Source organism: Vanessa cardui, chromosome W (assembly GCF_905220365.1).
Source record: "Vanessa cardui chromosome W, ilVanCard2.1, whole genome shotgun sequence".
Classification (NCBI taxonomy): Eukaryota; Metazoa; Arthropoda; class Insecta; order Lepidoptera; family Nymphalidae; genus Vanessa; species Vanessa cardui.
Genome location: NC_061153.1, coordinates 10233798 through 10252076, shown reverse-complemented (window position 1 = coordinate 10252076; position 18279 = coordinate 10233798). Strand labels below are relative to the sequence as shown.

The window sequence follows — 18279 nt, the reverse complement described above, 5'->3', positions numbered from 1 at the left end:
TTGTTGGGGCAAGGGCACCGTGGCTGACACCGGCTCCAAATATACCAATAACTATAACTACATGATATAATCGTTAATCGACTTTTAAGTAGTCTAATATTTTTCATTTCATTTAACTTAGGAAGACTCCAAAAAATATGTTGAATACGCAATTATTTTTATTACTTTTTCGTGCATATTCATTTATTTTAAAATAGTGTTTTGTTTGAAGTCGGTTTTTATTTTTGTTAAAATTTTATTTATCTAGGGACGACACGCGTTCTTCTACCATGTCGACTCTTTTATGAACTCTGCCATATTTTCATTAAGCCTGCCCAACACCAGCCTAAAAGAGGTCATCTCCCGGGCGACCGTGACAAGCTCCAATCTGAGGAGTCGCATTTCCTCGGCAAGCGATAATGCAGGGGTCTTTTCTATATCCACCGAATTTGCGTCCGTGAATACTTCGTTCGTTGTAGGCGATTCGGTGACTGCAGCGGACTTGTTTCTGCTTTCCGGTCCCCGGCAGGCACGGCACATCCAGCGCGTAGGAAGGCGAAAGTCGGGGCTTATGTTGACGCATGACCGATGGAACACACAGTTGCATTTATTACATTTTGCGCCCTCTGTGGGTGACAGGAACTTACCACATTGATTACATTTATTTGCCATTGTACAAATAATGTAGTATTAGAAATATCCGGAAGGTGTCACTAAATGTATAATATAGGTTTGTGTAGTTTATCGTTTTATAAATATCAGTGTTTATTTTAGCACTAATAGTAGTATTTATATTTAAAGAAAAAAAAAGAAGAATAAACCCAAATCACTAAAAAACTAGTAGCAAAATATACTTTTATGTAATGTGTACTTTTTGTGGGTAGATATGTATCAGCTGATCTGAACAGCTGATCGATTAATCACTTAAAACACGAATATTATGCTTGTTTTTCAGTTATCTATTATTTCACTCACTATGTGTATATATTGTTAATATTTCAATAAACTTTTATAAACACTTTTTCGACTTTTATATTTTTATTTTAAGAAAATAAACAACGATACTTGTCACTGCCAAACGTCACAGCGTCGTCTTGATATTTTGCGATATTATAATTTGCTCTTCTTTGCTCTTGCCTTTGCTTTCCCCATATTTTTTACATATTTAACAAGTGCCAATGAAGATTATGTGCTAACAGATTGAAGCGAACTACCGGTTTACCAATTCGACCAGAACTTGTAATCTTCGGCTCGTTCGTTCCTGTGTTTACATTACAATAATATACAACAACAATAACAGCCTGTAAATTCCCACTGCTGGGCTAAAGGCCTCCTCTCCCTTTGAGGAGAAGGTTTTGGAACATATTCCACCACGCTGTTCCAATGCGGGTTGGTGGAATACACATGTGGCAGAATTTCTATGAAATTTGTCACATGCAGGTTTCCTCACGATGTTTTCCTTCACCGCTGAGCACGAGATGAATTATAAAGACAAATTAAGCACATGAATCAGCGGTGCTTGCCTGGGGGTTTGAACCCGCAATCATCGGTTAAGATGCACGTGTTCTAACCGCTGGGCCATCTCGACTTTAATGCTTTTTTTTATAGATATTCGAGGCGAAGGTTTCTGTATATTACATTCAAAATACCATAGAAAAACTTATAATATTCGAGTTTTCTAATGAAACGTAGTAAATAAACACTTTTTGCGGTTAAATTGCAAACACTGCCTGAATCTGTCGAGATAGATCAAAATAATGTACTAAAGTACTGTAGCCCTTAAAAAAAGCTTACAAAATATCCGACATGGTATATATCTATTTCTTAGGTATAACCCAGAATAACCATTTTTTATTATTTACTTTTTACGAAAAATAATGGCTTATTTTCGAAGCAATGTAATTTAAATTAATATTTTCAAAGATATCGCAGATTTAAAACACAGGGACAGCAGTTTGTATTGTCTAATGATTTAAAAAGGTTGTAAGCTATTCTTGAGGATATTGAATATCAGTATTGCACCTGTACGAAGCCGGATCCAATCATTGCTTGCATTTTGTAAGATGTGCTTGTGACGTCAACGCATTAAATTATACCCCAGACAATATATGGCGTTCTCAGTCCTTCCACTATGATAAGATCATGCAATTACCTTATTTTTAAATTCAAAGATTGACTGCAGCCTAGTAGTAGTAGTAGCAGCCTTTCGGTAGTAAAACAAATTATAATTATTGATAAAATTAAAATAATATTTAGAAATATGTGTGCCGATATCGTATGCCGCTGGACTTTAGACTGTTGACATTTATGGAATGCCCATGCAGTAGCGTCCTTATTCATCGACTTCCATATATATCTATTCCGAATCATATTTCGTGTTGTGCTTTGTAAGCTGAAACGCGAAATTCTTTCGGCAAATAAGGTTGTGCTATATCATTTGACACTTCGCAGTATATGGGATACTTGCAATTCAGCAATTATATTTGTTGAGATTTTCTTTTTTATTTCTTCCAATATCTCCTTCATTCTTTTCTTTCCGCACATCGAATCTCGGCTCTCTCCAAATAACTTACTTTTTGTTTCTTTTCTGATTTCTGATATCAATATTGTTCTTGTTGTAATTTTTCACCATAGCGATTTCAGTAAGTTTCTTTAGCATCTTCTGGATTTTTAACGGTTTTATTATGAAATTCAACTTGCCTGTTTTTCTTCTTCATTGTTTAGTCGTGCGTTGCGTGCGTTTCATTTTCTAGTATTTTCTTCATTTAATAAATTTATATATAATGATGCGGCGGTACACATGCTGGAGTGCAAGCGCACCGTGCTATCGGGGTCCGATGTCGGGGTTTACCAATTGTTGCCGGGTTTGTGTAGAGGATAATGAAAATCACTAACTGTTTCACGATTTATCAACGAGACGGTACAATTATACACACTTGATAGACACTCTGTCTTATATATGCAATGCTTCGACTTTTATAGGGGAGGCCCGGGCAAGAAGCATAATGTGGGTAAGAAGAATAATCGATTTTTCTAAATAATCGCAATAGATGGCGCTTTGATCTGTCGGCCATGATTCCGGCACGTGTTCGGCCACGCCATGACAGTTTGACTAAAACAATACAGGTGCTCGTTTGTTGTTGAAGCAAAAAAAAAGAATTTCTGCAGTTTTGTTACGATTTTTGCAAAGGTATGTGTATCAACTTTTTTATTATGTATGTTTTGTTTGTTTATAATATTTTTTTTGTTCGACAGCATATTTGTTTAAGTATAATTTGTGATAGTAGTTTTTTTCCTAAGCTTCAAATAACATTTGAATCATTTTTGAATCCTAATAATGGCATCGTGGGCAAAACGAATATGGGCAAAAGGAATAGTTATCCGTTTTGCCCGGTAAAAGAATGTTCACTTATTTCGGATATCTTTTTCAGATGGTATTCAAATATAAAAGAAAAACTGCGAGAGCATCGTGGTCAGAAGAATCGCTAGAGCGAGCTACAAAATTGGTTAAAGAAGAAGGAAAATCTATAAATTCTGCCGCAAAAAAATTAGGAATTCCTTTTACTACTTTACATCGACACCTAAAATCAGGAAGTGTCTCGAAAAAATTGGGCAGATATATACCTGTTTTCACGCCAGAACAAGAGGAAGATCTGTGTGCATATTTAAAAAAATTAGACAGTCTTTTCTTTGGATTGACTCGTTCAGAATTTTTAGATCTAGTGTTTGAGTATGCCAGAAAAAATAATATTACTCATCCGTTTAAAAATGGCAAAGCTGGTGATGACTGGTTTGTTGGGTTTAAGCGCCGACACCCAGAAATTGTCCTACAAGCACCCGAACCGACATCATTGGCAAGAACTCGAGGTTTCAACAGGCCTCAGGCCAGGTGGAATTATTTTATAAAAATTTTTGGGACTTAGTAGAAAAATACAAATTTGATGCGACTACAATTTATAACATGGACGAAACAGGTGTTAAGAGCAGCACGAGTCGACCGCCAAAAGTTTTATCGATAAAAGGTAAAAGGCAAGTTGGAGTAGTCAGCAGTGCCGAAAGAGGTCAACTTACCACTGTTATTTGCTGCTGTAATGCAGCTGGCACGTATGTTCCACCTTTTTTCATATTTGCCCGAAAAAGAATGCAAGAGAGGCTATTGGATGGCGCTCCTCCGGGCTCGCAAGCTACAGTCAGTGACAATGGTTGGGTAAACGGAGAAGCTTTTTTAAACTGGCTTCAATTTTTCGCTGATACAGTCCGTCCAAACGAAAACAGGAAGATACTACTACTGCTCGACAATCATGAGTCCCACAAATGTTATCCAGCTTTGGAATTCGCATCGAAAAATAATATTATATTTTTATCTTTTGCACCCCACACTACGGATCGTATGCAACCACTGGATGTTGCCGTGTATGGACCGCTGAAAAAATATTTTGAGCAAGAGATAAATACATTTCAAAAATCACACCCAGGACGAATTGTGAACCAATATGACATGGCTAAATTGTTCGGAGGAGCATACGTCAAAAGCGCTTCAGTCCAGATTGCAGTAAATGGATTTAAGAAACCAGGAATATGGCCGTACGATCCGAACGTTTTTGGAGATGAAGATTACGCTCCTTCAACAATGACTGATCGTCCTCTGAATGAAGCTCAAAGCTCTTTGGATGATACTCCATGCAACTCAGCATCATCTGTTGTACCCCACTCTCCCACAGACCTTGTATCAACACAGAATTTGATGACGGATCTTTCTACAAAGGAAAACCCCGAACAATGTACAACACCTATACCTGATCCAATCCTGGAACAAGGACCGTTGCAAGCTCCCAAAACAAATCGCAAAAATAAGAGACAAAAATCGGAGATATTAACATCAACTCCAGTTAAAGCTGAGCAAGCTGCTAAATATATAAAAGTAAATAAAAAGAAGACCAATATATCTGAATTAGCAAGTTCCAGCAAAATTAAGAAGAATAAGATAAAGAAGACTGAATTACCAGGTCACAGCCAAACTAAAAGGACAAAGACATCTTCCAAAGCTAAAACTAAAGCTGATTTATTTTGTTTGGTGTGTGCCGAGAAATATACTGAACCGCTTGTTGAAGATTGGATTCAGTGTAGCCAGTGCCAACATTGGGCACACGAAAATTGTACATCATACGCAGGTGTTGGAAGTTATTTCTGCGATGAATGCGAAGACTGATTGTTTTATTTTATGTTATTCTTTTTGCCCTTATGGCATATCCGTTTTGCCCGGAGGGGTCGGGCAAAACGGATAATAGATACTTTTTGTTTTTTCTCAATTTAAGAGGCAAAATCGTTAGAGTTTAATTTTTTTTTATTGCTGTTTCCAAAGATTATGAAACAAAGTACAAATTAAAAGTAAAAAGAGTTACATTAATTATGAACTTGTATTTTATTTTATCACTCTCCCTTAACATATGCGTTTTGCCCGGGCCTCCCCTACATGATATATGCCAATATGAGATACACAGATGTGAAATATTTTAGTCATAGAAAATGTAACTTTAATACCTATGTGCATATACGGCAATGCCATTAGTAGTTTCTATGAAATTTCTTTTAAAACTCAATAATCTTGCATATTTTATGAAGTTGTGTTCATGTGAGTACTGTATCACTCTTGTCAATGACTGGTCCTATCAGGAGCAATATATTCATTAGTTTAGCCATTATATAACGCAAATTTGTTAGGATTTGATTTAAAAACTTTTCAGTTACCTAATGTTACAAATGAATATTTGTATATAAAATAATATTTGTATATACAAAAATTGTAGGTATATAAAATAGTGCGGATAAGAATTGCATCAATGTTTTCTATTACATATCATAATAATACCCTCTTTGATCTTCTCTAGTCTAGTTTTTACGACGTGTCATTTCAACTATTCGGCTAACTTTATACAAATCCTTATGGCAATTACATAAATTACAAAAAAGATTCGTGACTATAATTCTGGAGACTAGTCATTACTTTCTTATAGCATGTAACGGTAATTGAGCACGTTTAGTTGAGTTTCCTTTACATGTTAACTGACGGTTAAATAGAATGTGATATACACGCTCTTACATTGAACTTTGACTTTGGTCTTCCAGCACAGTAGAAATCGCCGTCTTTCGCGAAATTCAAAATATTAAGTACTTATCTCGTTAGACATTCTCGTAACCTAATTCGTTGGCAATAGTAGTGTTTCTGTAGTCCTTTAATGCCATTATAAGATATACATCACTTCTACATTTATTTTAAAGTCAATTCTTGGTTTAACTTTATTGGAATTACATACATATAAAATAAATAAGAGGATTGCAAACATTGGAAATTACATTCAAGTACAGATTATAGAAGTATAGAGATAGAGCGCTTGATACTAATAGACTATATTGATACAGATAACAAAATGAGGGAAGTATTTTTTTAATACTAAAACGTAACAGGGACAAAATTGGTTGTTATTAAATGCAAAAATAAATCGATATTTAGTGACAGACAAATGCAATATACATTTTTACTTCTTAATTTTTTTGAATTATCATAGTAAATACTTTCGATCGCTTGGGCCTTTTAGATAAAAGTATACTGTCAATTATTTTAAACCAAACTTTAAAAAATATATACGGATACATTATTTTTTAAAGCAGCAAACGAAATGCCTTTCAAATTTCACAAAACGTTGCAAAAATTCCGTAAACTACGAAATTAACCAGCAATTTAGTTATTATTATACAGTTGTTGGCATTCCATCAATCAATTTTACTTTCGTGGACAGTATTAGTCCAGAATTTTTATAAATGATTGTAAGTCTATAGATTAATTAAAAAAAAAAAAAACATTTTCATTACATTAATATTCATAAAAGGTTGTATTTGGGTTAAAGTAACTTAAAAGCCCAACAGACCTCAATAAAATATGGACGCCTCATAAATTAGAAACGTTTATTTGTAAATAAGTGCGTAAAATAATTAAGATTTTTCAATTCTTTAACATTTTGTAGCTTATTAGAAATATTTTAGCATTTTTAATTTTGTAAAATAATAGAATTTAGACAAGACTTGTCACACTGGTCAACTGACAAGTGTACTAATGTTACTGCAGTTCTTTTAGCTAATTATTTAAAGATTCTCAAAGAGTACCTTCGCAAAGAAGCTAAAATAGCAGCATCTAAACTAAACCATCCTGACACAAGTGTCGTAGAAGCGTATCAAACTTGCTTGAAACTGTTTACTGTGTGTTCAACGAGTAGAATATATGACATTAGTCGAAAATGGCCACTCTATTATTATGAAAAGTTAATTCTGAAAAAGCCTTAACCTTATGATAAAAAATAAATGCTAAAAAAATCTACCCAATTTTCGCAACAACAAGCTCTTGATAAATAAAATTTTAACAAAAAGAAAAACCGACTTCAAACAAAACACTATTTTAAAACAAATGAATATGCACGAAAAAGTAATAAAAATAATTGCGTATTCAACATATTTTTTAGAGTCTTCCTAAGTTAAATGAAATGAAAAATATTAGACTACTTAAAAGTCGATTAACGATTATATCATGTAGTTATAGTTATTGGTATATTTGGAGCCGGTGTCAGCTACGGTGCCCTTGCCCCAACAATCAAAAGAAAGAAGCGATACGAGCCCCTTGATTCATCCAGTATATTATTATGTAAAAAGTAATTTGTAAAAAAACAAATTGTTAAAGTATTCTCGTATTGTTTTTTGATAGATATACTGTAGGGTTTTATTGGCTGACACCGACTCCAAATATAACAATAATTATAACTACATGACATCGACTTTTAAGTAGTCTAATATTTTTCATTTCATTTAACTTAGGAAGACTCTAAAAAATATGTTGAATACGCAATTATTTTTATTACTTTTTCGTGCATATTCATTTGTTTTAAAATAGTGTTTTGTTTGAAGTCGGTTTTTCTTTTTGTTAAAATTTTATTTATTTTTTGATTTTAAGTGAAGCTGATGTTGACTAACTAATTTTTTTTAATATGGATAGATTAAGCGTTCCGTTTATATGAGTCAGAAACTACTTCGAGGACAATTTCAAAGGAAACTTGCGAATAAAGCAAAAATAGACTTTCGAAAATGCGGATTTAATACGTTACGCGGCGTAAACTACAAGGATCCCTCGAAAGAGCTGTAATCGAACTCAGCAAAAAACTTTGAAAAAGGCCAACTATATTTCGTACATCATATGACATCACATCACATACACAAAATTTGATTAAAGATAGTAAGAAATTCTGCCCCATATCGCACCCTAACTGCGAGCCGTATAGGAGTTCCATCACTACATAGTATAAAACAAAGTCGCTTTCTCTGTCCCTATATCTTTAAATCTACGCAACGGATTTTGATGCGGTTTTTTTTAAAAGATAGTGTGATTCAAGGGGAAGTTTTGTGTATATAATACATGAACAATATAGTAAAGAAACACTGATAATTTTAGAAGTTTGCGATGTGATGTCGTATATAAACAAATTCTGTAGTATATTTAGTATCAGTATTGCACCCGTGCGAAGCCGGGGTGGGTAGCTAGTTGATTATAATATTCGACTATGATAATTACATAAACATAACCACATTACGGAAGGTGACTCAAATATCCAAATAACCTATAAATAAAAGATTCGACTGAGTATCGCTAACGTGCTCCTCAGAATTGTTCCTTTCCCTTCCGTTCCGTTACTTTGTCATGGATCCTGTGCTCAGAACCTTACCAAACTTTCACCAAATTACCCTTGAAGTATATATTTTATAATAAAAAAAGAATTATCAAAATTGGTTAACGTGATTTTCAGTTATTCACCTATTTGTCGCGCATATACATAATGCAAATTTAAGACTTATGTCGTTTCCACATGGATACCATCATCGGAAAAAAAAATAAAAAAAATGGGACCCCACGGGAAGCACTACCTTTCAAACAAAAAAAAAATTATCAAAATCGGTCCACCCAGTGAAAAGTTATGAGGTAACAAACATAAAAAAAAAAAAAAAAAAAAAAAAAAAATACAGACGAATTGATAACCTCCTCCTTTTGGAAGTCGGTTGAAAAGAAAACAAAATACAGGGTGGGCCATATATGTGTTGGCGATTTAATTCTTGAATTCCTCATAAACGCGAAGCGCGGGATGGCGGGGATATGTGTTGTTAGCTGTGCCACTTCTTGGAAATTTAGTCGCCATGAAGCCGTAGACGGGTGTGCAGCTTGCATTTTGTGTCCGAGCGTATTACGAAAACAATAAATCAGTGATTACTGCACGACGTTTGACATGAACATTGTTTACGCAATTTAACTGAAGTTCCAAGCGCCAATGTGATACGGAAATGGATCAGAATGTTCGAAACAACCGGCTCAACAGTACCAATTACGGCTCGTGGTCACTCAGTCTCTGCAAGATCAGTCGACATTGTGGAACGTGTTCGTGTTTCAGTTCATCAAAATATCAAAAGACTTTGGATATCAAAAGAACGACTTTACGACGAATTTTGACGCGTGATTTGCAAATAAGAAGGCTTATGAGATTCAGTTTCTCCAAAAATTAAAGCCAAATGATGCCAATAACCGACTTAACTTTGTCAATTTGATGCTCGAGCGGTTCAACAATTTCAATAACGTGATGTTTAGTGATGAGGCCAATTTTCACCTTAATGGCCATGTGAACAAGCAAAATTGTCGGTTCTGGTCCGAGACCAATCCCCGGCGCTTGCATGAACGTCCACTTCACAGCCTTAAGCTTGTCGTGTGGGTTGGGAGAACGTCAACCGGTATTATTGGGCCATACTTTTTTCAGGATGAAGTAGAGCAAGCGATGACGGTGAGGCTATCTCAAATCGGTAGTCTATGAGAATAATCCGACCAATTTAGAGCAGCTGAAGAGGAATTATTCAGGAAAGTAACAAAATACCAAGAACAACTTTTCAACAAGTTTTCCAAAATTTGCAACTTCGGTTCCAAGAGTGCTAAGCAGCCGAGGGAAGTCATTTAAACAACATTATCGTAAGGTTTTAAAAATTCCTATGTTATTACTTTTTAAAAATACAATTATATATTTTTTTATGTTTTGTACTTCTTTTTTAATATTAAGACCGCCAACACCCTTAAGGGCCACCTGTATTACATTTTAAAGATAGGCGCACACCGAGGCGGGCCGCAACGCATTACAAAAATTCTGAATCAGTTTCATACATTTTGTATGGGCTATCGCACATCTCAGGCTGGCCGCAACGGGATTCAACGTTCGGACGTCGTCGACTGAGGTTAATAATAATAATAATAATAAGTTTATTTCGCTTAATAAATATTCAATTTACATTAGGGTGCTGAGAACTCCTAGCAAGTGCGCGCGTGCGTGTGTGTGTGTGTGTGTGTGTGTGTGTGTGTGTGTGTGTGTGTGTGTGTGTGTGTGCGTGCGTGCGTGCGTGCGTGCGTGCGTGCGTGCGTGCGTACGTCTGCGTCTGCGTCTGCGTCTGCGTCTGCGTCTGCGTCTGCGTCTGCGTCTGCGTCTGCGTCTGCGTCTGCGTCTGCGTCTGCGTCTGCGTCTGCGTCTGCGTCTGCGTCTGCGTCTGCGTCTGCGTCTGCGTCTGCGTCTGCGTCTGCGTCTGCGTCTGCGTCTGCGTCTGCGTCTGCGTGTGCGTGTGCGTGTGCGTGTGCGTGTGGTGTGTGTGTGTGTGTGTGTGTGTGTGTGTGTGTGTGTGTGTGTGTGTGTGTGTGTGTGTGGTTTGTTTATAAATGTTAAGAATATTGTTGATTGATTGAATTTTGTTGATTGACTATATAAATGAGCGGATAGTTTAACATAGTGATGATTTGTAAAAGCTGTTTTCGTGATATAGGTGGTAGCGATAGCATAGTCTCTTTTTTTCCTAAATTGATTTTCGTTATAAGGTAATGTTTTGTGCATTTTTATTGTTGTCTGAAGAATGTATAATTTCCGAACGGATAATAAATTACTCATCATGTACAGATTGGCAGTTGGAAATTCTTTAGGTTTAAAATACATAACTTTTAATAGAAAGCGTTGAGCTCTTTCTAGTTCAATAAATTTACTTTTTAAAGCTCCACCCCATATAGGTATACAGTATGTTATTATCGACTGTACAAGAGCAATATATATTTTTTCCAAAAGATCGTTGGGAGCAACATATCTCAATAATTTAAAAAAACCCGACAAATTTACGGATTCTGTTTGCCAAGGTTTGTATATGGGTGTACCAAGATAGGTTTTGATCAATAGTTATGCCAAGATATTTTACATATGAAATTTTGTTGATAGTAGGGCAATTACATTTATCATTATTTATTTCGTTATTACAATTGTGATTTTTTATTAAAAAGTCATCATTAGGTTGCGTTTTATTGTATATAGAGTAACATAAATAGTTTGTTTTATTGGCGTTAAGTGTTAATAACTTAATTCTAAGCCAGAGTGAAACTCTGGAAAGGCCCGTTTCAGTTACTTGTTGTGCTTGTGTCCAAGAAGTACCCGTAAATGATATAGTCGTATCATCTGCGTACGAGAAAATGTGACCATTTGATAGGTTGAGCTTACACAAGTCGTTTATATATATTAGAAAGAGAGTCGGTGATAGCACGCTGCCCTGTGGAGCACCATAGTGGTTCGTCCTTTCATCACTTAAGTAGTCACCAACTTTGACCCTCTGTCTGCGGTTAGTTAAAAAATTTGTAAGCAGTTCCAGGGCTATACCTCTTATACCAATCCATTCCAACTTTTTTACAAGAATGGGAACAGATATAGTATCGAAGGTTTTTTTGAGATCGAGAAAGACGCATAAACATTTCTTCCTCTGATCAAGATTGTCAACAATTTTGGATGTTAGAGCTGCTACAGCGTCCTCTGTCGACCGTCCCTTTCTAAAACCAAACTGGGCCTTGGATATAATGTTGTATTTGACAGTATATTTTATTAGTCTGATATTGATTAAATTTTTCTAATATTTTTGAGATTTCGGGAAGAACAGAGATAGGTCTAAAATTGTTAATGTCGGTACTATCTCCATTTTTGTGTACAGGTGTTACGATGGCTAGTTTAAGGGTCTCTGGAAATATGCCTGTTTGAAAAGATAGGTTCGCTAAGTGAGTTATGATAGGGACTACTAGTGATTTGGTGAATTTTAAAAATTTAGTTGAGATATTGTCGTGTCCAGGGGCACTTTCATTTTTAAGACTCATCAGTATGTTAGTTATTTCTTCGTCTGTGGTTTTGAATAACACAAAAGATGAGGGATGGGAACTCGAGTTTTGTGAAGAATAGTTCAGTCTATGCTTATCATTTTCAGTTAAAATCCGTTCGGCAAGGTTTTTTCCAGTGCTTGAGAAATAATCATTAATCAAGTTAACTGATTCTGTAGGAGATGTTTTAAGATTAAGCAGTTTGATAATGTCATATTTTTGTTGAGACATATTAGTCATACTTTTAATGTTTTTCCATAAAGTTTTTGAATTTTTTGTAGAATTTATTAATTGATTTCTGTCATACTGTCTTTTGATCTTTTTTTATTAGATTGTTGCAAAAATTTCTGTTCCTTTTCTTTATCTAATCTTAATTTCTGTTGCATCTTATTCCTGTTTTTAATACATCGAAGCAAGCCAGGGGTAATCCAGGGCTTGATTGTACGTCTAGCTTTAGGTATAACTACTGTATTTGTACTTTCTTTAAGCGATTCTGTTATTTTTTGAATTTATTAGTTAACAATTATATTAGGGTCAGTGCTATGCAATATTGTTTAAAGATTTTTAATCGCCAAGCTTTTTAAAGCCTTGTCAAAATCAGTGATAATTTTAGTTTTTAAATTTCGCTTCGTGGTTTTAGATTTCTTTAAATTTAAAAATATCATCCTATGATCTGTAATAGTAGTATTGAGTATAGCTATATGGACTGAAACAACTTTATTGGTATTTAATTTTATTAAGAAGTGGTCTAAGCAATTACTTTCTCTGGTTGGTAATTTGTGTCCTTGCAAAAGTCCACAGGTGGACATCACATTCAAATAATAGGATCTGTTGTTATGTTCGTTAGTCTGTTCAGAGGTTTTGGGGATAATGTTGATATTTATGTCTCCAGTGACAATAATATTTTTATGATTATTAAGTGTAGCCAAATAATCAGCTAGAGAATTGATAAAAGGTTCTGCATCTTTGTTTGAGGGAGAGCGATAAATGCCTAATATTATATTATTGTCTATTTCTAATTTAAGGTAAGATGCGTGGGTTAATATAATTTCATTTACTATAACATGTACTAATTTATTAACATAGGCAACAACGCCATCATTTTGGTTTAAGTGGTTGATGGTGGCGTAACTATTGTAAGAAGGTAGGCATGGAGGAGGTTTTTCTGAATTTAAACGGCATTCTGTTAGTATAAGTATGTCTACTTTCAAAACCAAGTTGACTTAAATTTGCGCTTAGATCATCCATGTTACTATAAATACTGCGTATATTCTGTGATATTAATGTTAAATCATTATCTGCACTTTTAATGTATTTGTATAGATCTGCAAGGTCACATTGTTAGGAAGACGCAATCTCTGAATTGTCTATATCTTGCAAATAGGTATGAAAATTATCCATAAAAATTTGTAATATTTTTGTTGTATATAGTAATGGTCATATGAGTTTTTGATTTGGTGTATATGATATATTTTTTTAATAACAAAAATTTTAATTCAGTTAGGCGGTAATCAACAACCGATTTTTTTGAATTTGAATGTGTGAAGATGTGTATACGTGTCATTGTGTGTATATAGAGAAGGTGTTTTAGTGAAGACGTCTGTGTATGTGTGAAATATTTGTATATAAATAAAATTTTAACAAAAAGAAAAACCGACTTCAAACAAAACAGTATTTTAAAACAAATTAAAATGCACTAAAAAGTAATAAAAATAATTGCATATTTAACATATTTTTGAGAGTCCTCCTAGGTAAAATGAAATGAAAAATATTAGACTACTTAAAAGTCAATTTACGATTATATAACGTAGTTATAGTTATATTATATCCTCCTTTATTTTGTGTTCAAGCATCTCAATTTTTTTTGTGACTTCCTCACTTTTTGCGGTTAGGTATGCTACAGAGTTTTCAATGCTTATATTTGTTTGCTGTATTTCACACTGTGTAGTATTAATCTGTTGGAGCTGATAAGATTGTTTAGCAAACAGTGACGATATTGTATTTTCAATGTCCTTTTTTGTATTCATCTGAAACTCTTTAATTTGTGTACAAAATAGGGTGTTTATCATGTTTTTGATTTCATCTTTGAAAGCCTCAAATTCCGGAGTACAATCATTTTCCCTGCATCTTTTGTTGCGAAAAGCAACGTAATTAGGCGGTGTTTTATCCTCTCTGCATAACAAATTAACATCCGAGTCAGAACATGACTTGTTTAACAGACCTTCCATGTCGAGTAGCCAAATTTAATTACTATTCCCAGTGCAATACGGTCCAGTATAAGTAGCAATAATATTTTTAAATATATTTGATTGTGAAGGTAAATGAGGGTAGATGAAATTGATGTTGATGCCGACGGCTGGTCTATTGCTGTCCTGCCGATGGGCGGAGCGGAGAGATAAAAATATAAAATGATTACCAGGGTTCCATGACACTAAGGTGATCTTAAAGTCTGATAGGTTGTTGATATTGGTGACACCCAAGAGGGCGGGGTTCAAGCAGTAGTCAGGTGGTATAGGGTGGAGCTGATTTTTCTTGATGACCACTAAACTGACAGTGAGCGGCGCCTCATGCGTAAACGCACGATATTTACTGCAGGTACCAGGCGACTTGTAAGTTAAGGAGTAATTCTTACGTGACAGTAGAACTCCTCGGTTTTATGTTGTCCTATTTTTGCAGACACTATTTATAAGTTAAATTGATTTTTAATTTACAAAAGATACGTAGTAAACACGTCTATTCTGTTTGACGGTCCGGGGGGAAGAGGTGGTGTTGAATATTGCGATAAGATTTTACGATTGAAGATTTTAAAACGACACCTGCTTGCTAAATCGGTTTTCGTTATCTCTGACGCGTAACATCTGGACTATTGGCTTTGTTTATCGGACACTTGTTTTGTTTAAGGATTGGTTCTATTGTTGTTGTGGAATAGATCTTTTTAGATCTTAATTTGTTTCAGTTTAATATTTATTATATTGTATATAAATATTTTCGTTTGTTTTATTGTTTTGTTTATTGATGTTTTTCGTTTTCGGCGATGAACGTCAACACAGAGTTGTCGTCCGACGCACTGGTTCGTAGAAAAAGGCCTTACGGGGGCCTTGCTATTTTTAACTCCGACTCTGAAACGGAGACGGAGATGAGGTTGGCTGCGAAGAGCAAGCCTGCGAATCGCGGCAAAACCGCGAAAGGACGGGGTAGTGGCCTCGCTCGGGAAAAGGCTGAGCTGAAAGCCAAGGCCAACGAGGCCAGAGAGGAGGCCTTCGAACGGTCGCTGCGTAGTCGGGCGTTTCGAAAGGACGCTCCACAGGTTGTTGTGGACTCCGAGGAATCCTCATCCTTGGATGTACATACCGAAGATCCCACGAAAATGGGAGCAGAGGAACTCCGGGCACAAGCTGGCCGAAGCGCAGCCCTAATTTTGGAGGTGGCTCAAAAGTGCACCAATTTAAAAGGAGGGTTTGCAAAGAGGCTGAGGGAGTCGGCGGCTGCACTACAGGGCATTGTAGACGCCTAAGCAGCTCGGACAGAAGCCGAGGAGAAGCAAAAGCTCCGCGCTGATAATGTTCGCCTGCGCAAAGAGGTGGACAGCCTCAAGGCCGAGGTAAAGGCTCACCGCCGCGAGTTTGTGGAAATGCGGACCAAGGTGGCAGGGGCAAGTGATGCTTCCGGTTCGGCAAAGGATGCTCAGATGGAGAAATTTAAAGCCTCCATAATTTCTTCGGTCGGTGACATGATAAACGCACGATTTTCCGTATTAGAGGAACGGTTGCCTCCCGCAAAAATACATCGCCCTCCGTTAGCTGCGAATAAAAGGCGGGAGTTGGCGCAACAGATTGCTACACCCTATACGCAGACTGTCCAGCCTGCTCCACCGCCGAAATCTGCACCCGCGCCAAAACGAGCGCCACCTGCTATTCCGACGGCATCTATTGCTGGTCCCTCAGGCGTCCAGCCTACGTCGGAGATGATTCCGCCACAGATGGTCCAGGAGGTGTCCTGGTCCACTGTGGTTAAAAAGGGAAAGAAGGGAAAGCAGGCTTCCCTTCCGACCGTTGCAACCACCACAGTTGCGCCTACGGTGTCTAAGGCAGGACAAACGACTAAGCCTAAGCTGGCCGCACCTCGTACAGCTGCAGTGGTATTAACGCTGCAGCCGGAAGCGGAGCAGAAAGGCATCACGTATGCTCAGGTCTTGGAGGAGCGCGCTGAGCAGAGCGTGAAACTCCAAGACCTTGGAATCAATGGTGGGCTCAAAGTTCGACGCTCAGCAACGGGGGCCAGAGTGTTGGAGCTGCCGAAAGCACAGACGGAACAGGCACAGAAAATAGCCGACAAGCTCCGTGCTGGAAGGAGTGGCCAAAGTTGCTCGCCCCATAAGAAAGGTGTACATCAAGGTGACGGGGTTAGACGACTCCGTCACTAAAGATAAAATTATTGCCGCAGTCGTTCGCGAGGGGAGTTGCCCCGCTGAAACGGTAAGGTGCGGGGATATTTCACGAGGACCTGGTTACATGGGTATGGTCTTCGTGTCTTGTCCAATAACTGCGGATTTTGAGAAGTTCCGAGTTTGAGTTTGAGTTGAGTTGACTTCAGCTTCCTTCAGACGAATATCAACCACTGCGCCGGGGCTCAGGATCTTCTACTGCAGTCCATGGCGGAGTGGCAGGTAGACCTGGCGGTGGCCTGTGAACCCTACTACGTCCCTCCCCTACCTCACTGGCTGGGAGACTTGGACGACACCGTGGCGGTCCTCACGAGGAGCGGAACGGGCCCCCCCCTCTCACTCATCGAAAGGGGTTCGGGCTACGTAGTCGTGGGGTGGGGGGAGTACGTCGTCGTCGGGACGTACTTCTCCCCTAACCGCAGCCTGGCTGAGTTCGAGACCTATCTCGGCTTGGTAAGAGCTGCGGTGGCCAGGCAGTCGCCGAAACCGATAATGGTTCTCGGCGACTTAAACGCGAAGTCGCGTGCCTGGGGTAACCCTGTCACGAATCCGCGAGGGAGGGCCGTCCAAGTGTGGGCCCTGCTCTCCAACCTGTCCCTTCTCAACAGGGGACAGGTTCACACCTGCGTTCGCCATCACGGGGTTCCGTGGTGGGCGTTTCGTTCGCCACTCCTGTCGTAGCACGCAGAGTGGTTGATTGGAGAGTGGAGGAGGAGATGGAGACTCTATCGGATCACCGGTACATCCGATTTGAGATCTCCACTTCTCGCAGGCCGGCGGAACCCCAGAGGGTGCCGACCACGTTGCCGAGGTGGTCTCTCGGCCAGGTCGATCGAGAGCTGGTCAAGGAGGCCGCAATCGTGCAGCGGTTGGGTTCCGCAGGGAGGAGGGAGGGCGCCAGCGCAGAGGAGCTGGCAGGCCGTATTCGCAGTTCACTCAAGGAAGTCTGCGTTGCGGCCATGCCTCGGACCCGGCGCAGAGTTCCGCGCCGGCACGTATACTGGTGGTCGCCCGAAATCGCCGACCTTCGGGCGACGTGCTGTCGGGCACGGAGGGCCTACGTCCGCTGTCGAAGAAAGAAAGAAAGAAGAAGAAAGAAAGAAAGAAAGAAAGAAAGAAAGAACACTTTTATTTGGGACAACATGACACTTGGTACAAAATAAAAAGTAAAAATAATAATAAAAAAAAATAATAATAATAATTAATTACTAATAAATTATCATTTACACAAAAAAAAAGAAATAAAATGAACAATAAAAAAAAGTAACGATACAAAAACAAATATAAAGAAAAAGAACAACTACAATAAACGTGACGTGTCCCAAATAGGTATACCATTCAGCAATTCAAAGGTGTGGACACCTAATGCTGATTTTCAATGGTACCCTTTTTTTTTATTTACCTACTGACGGGCGGTGACCCAATTAAAATACAAATACTAAAATTTAAAATAAAGACAATAGACATTACACATATAATTTATTTATAAGATAAATTGCATACATTAAATAATAATTCATTCAATAAAACTACACGCAAATATATTTATATTTTGTATAAAGCAAAACCAGTTATGGAGAAATAGGATCACTGGGAATTTTATTACAATGCCATG

At 37.6% G+C, this 18279-nt stretch overlaps 1 protein-coding gene across 1 annotated transcript; it reads left to right on the top strand.

The window, feature by feature from the left end:
* Window positions 1-3940: 3940 nt before the first annotated feature.
* On the top strand, window positions 3941-5188 carry LOC124542588. Its single transcript, XM_047120518.1, has one exon. It carries the CDS (start codon window positions 3941-3943, stop codon window positions 5186-5188), a length of 1248 nt encoding a protein of 415 aa, XP_046976474.1.
* The last annotated feature ends 13091 nt before the right edge of the window (window positions 5189-18279 follow it).

Coding starts and splice junctions, on each gene's coding strand:
- LOC124542588 (XM_047120518.1), top strand. CDS start 3,941: ATGGACGAAACAGGTGTTAAGAGCAGCACGAGTCGACCGCCAAAAGTT.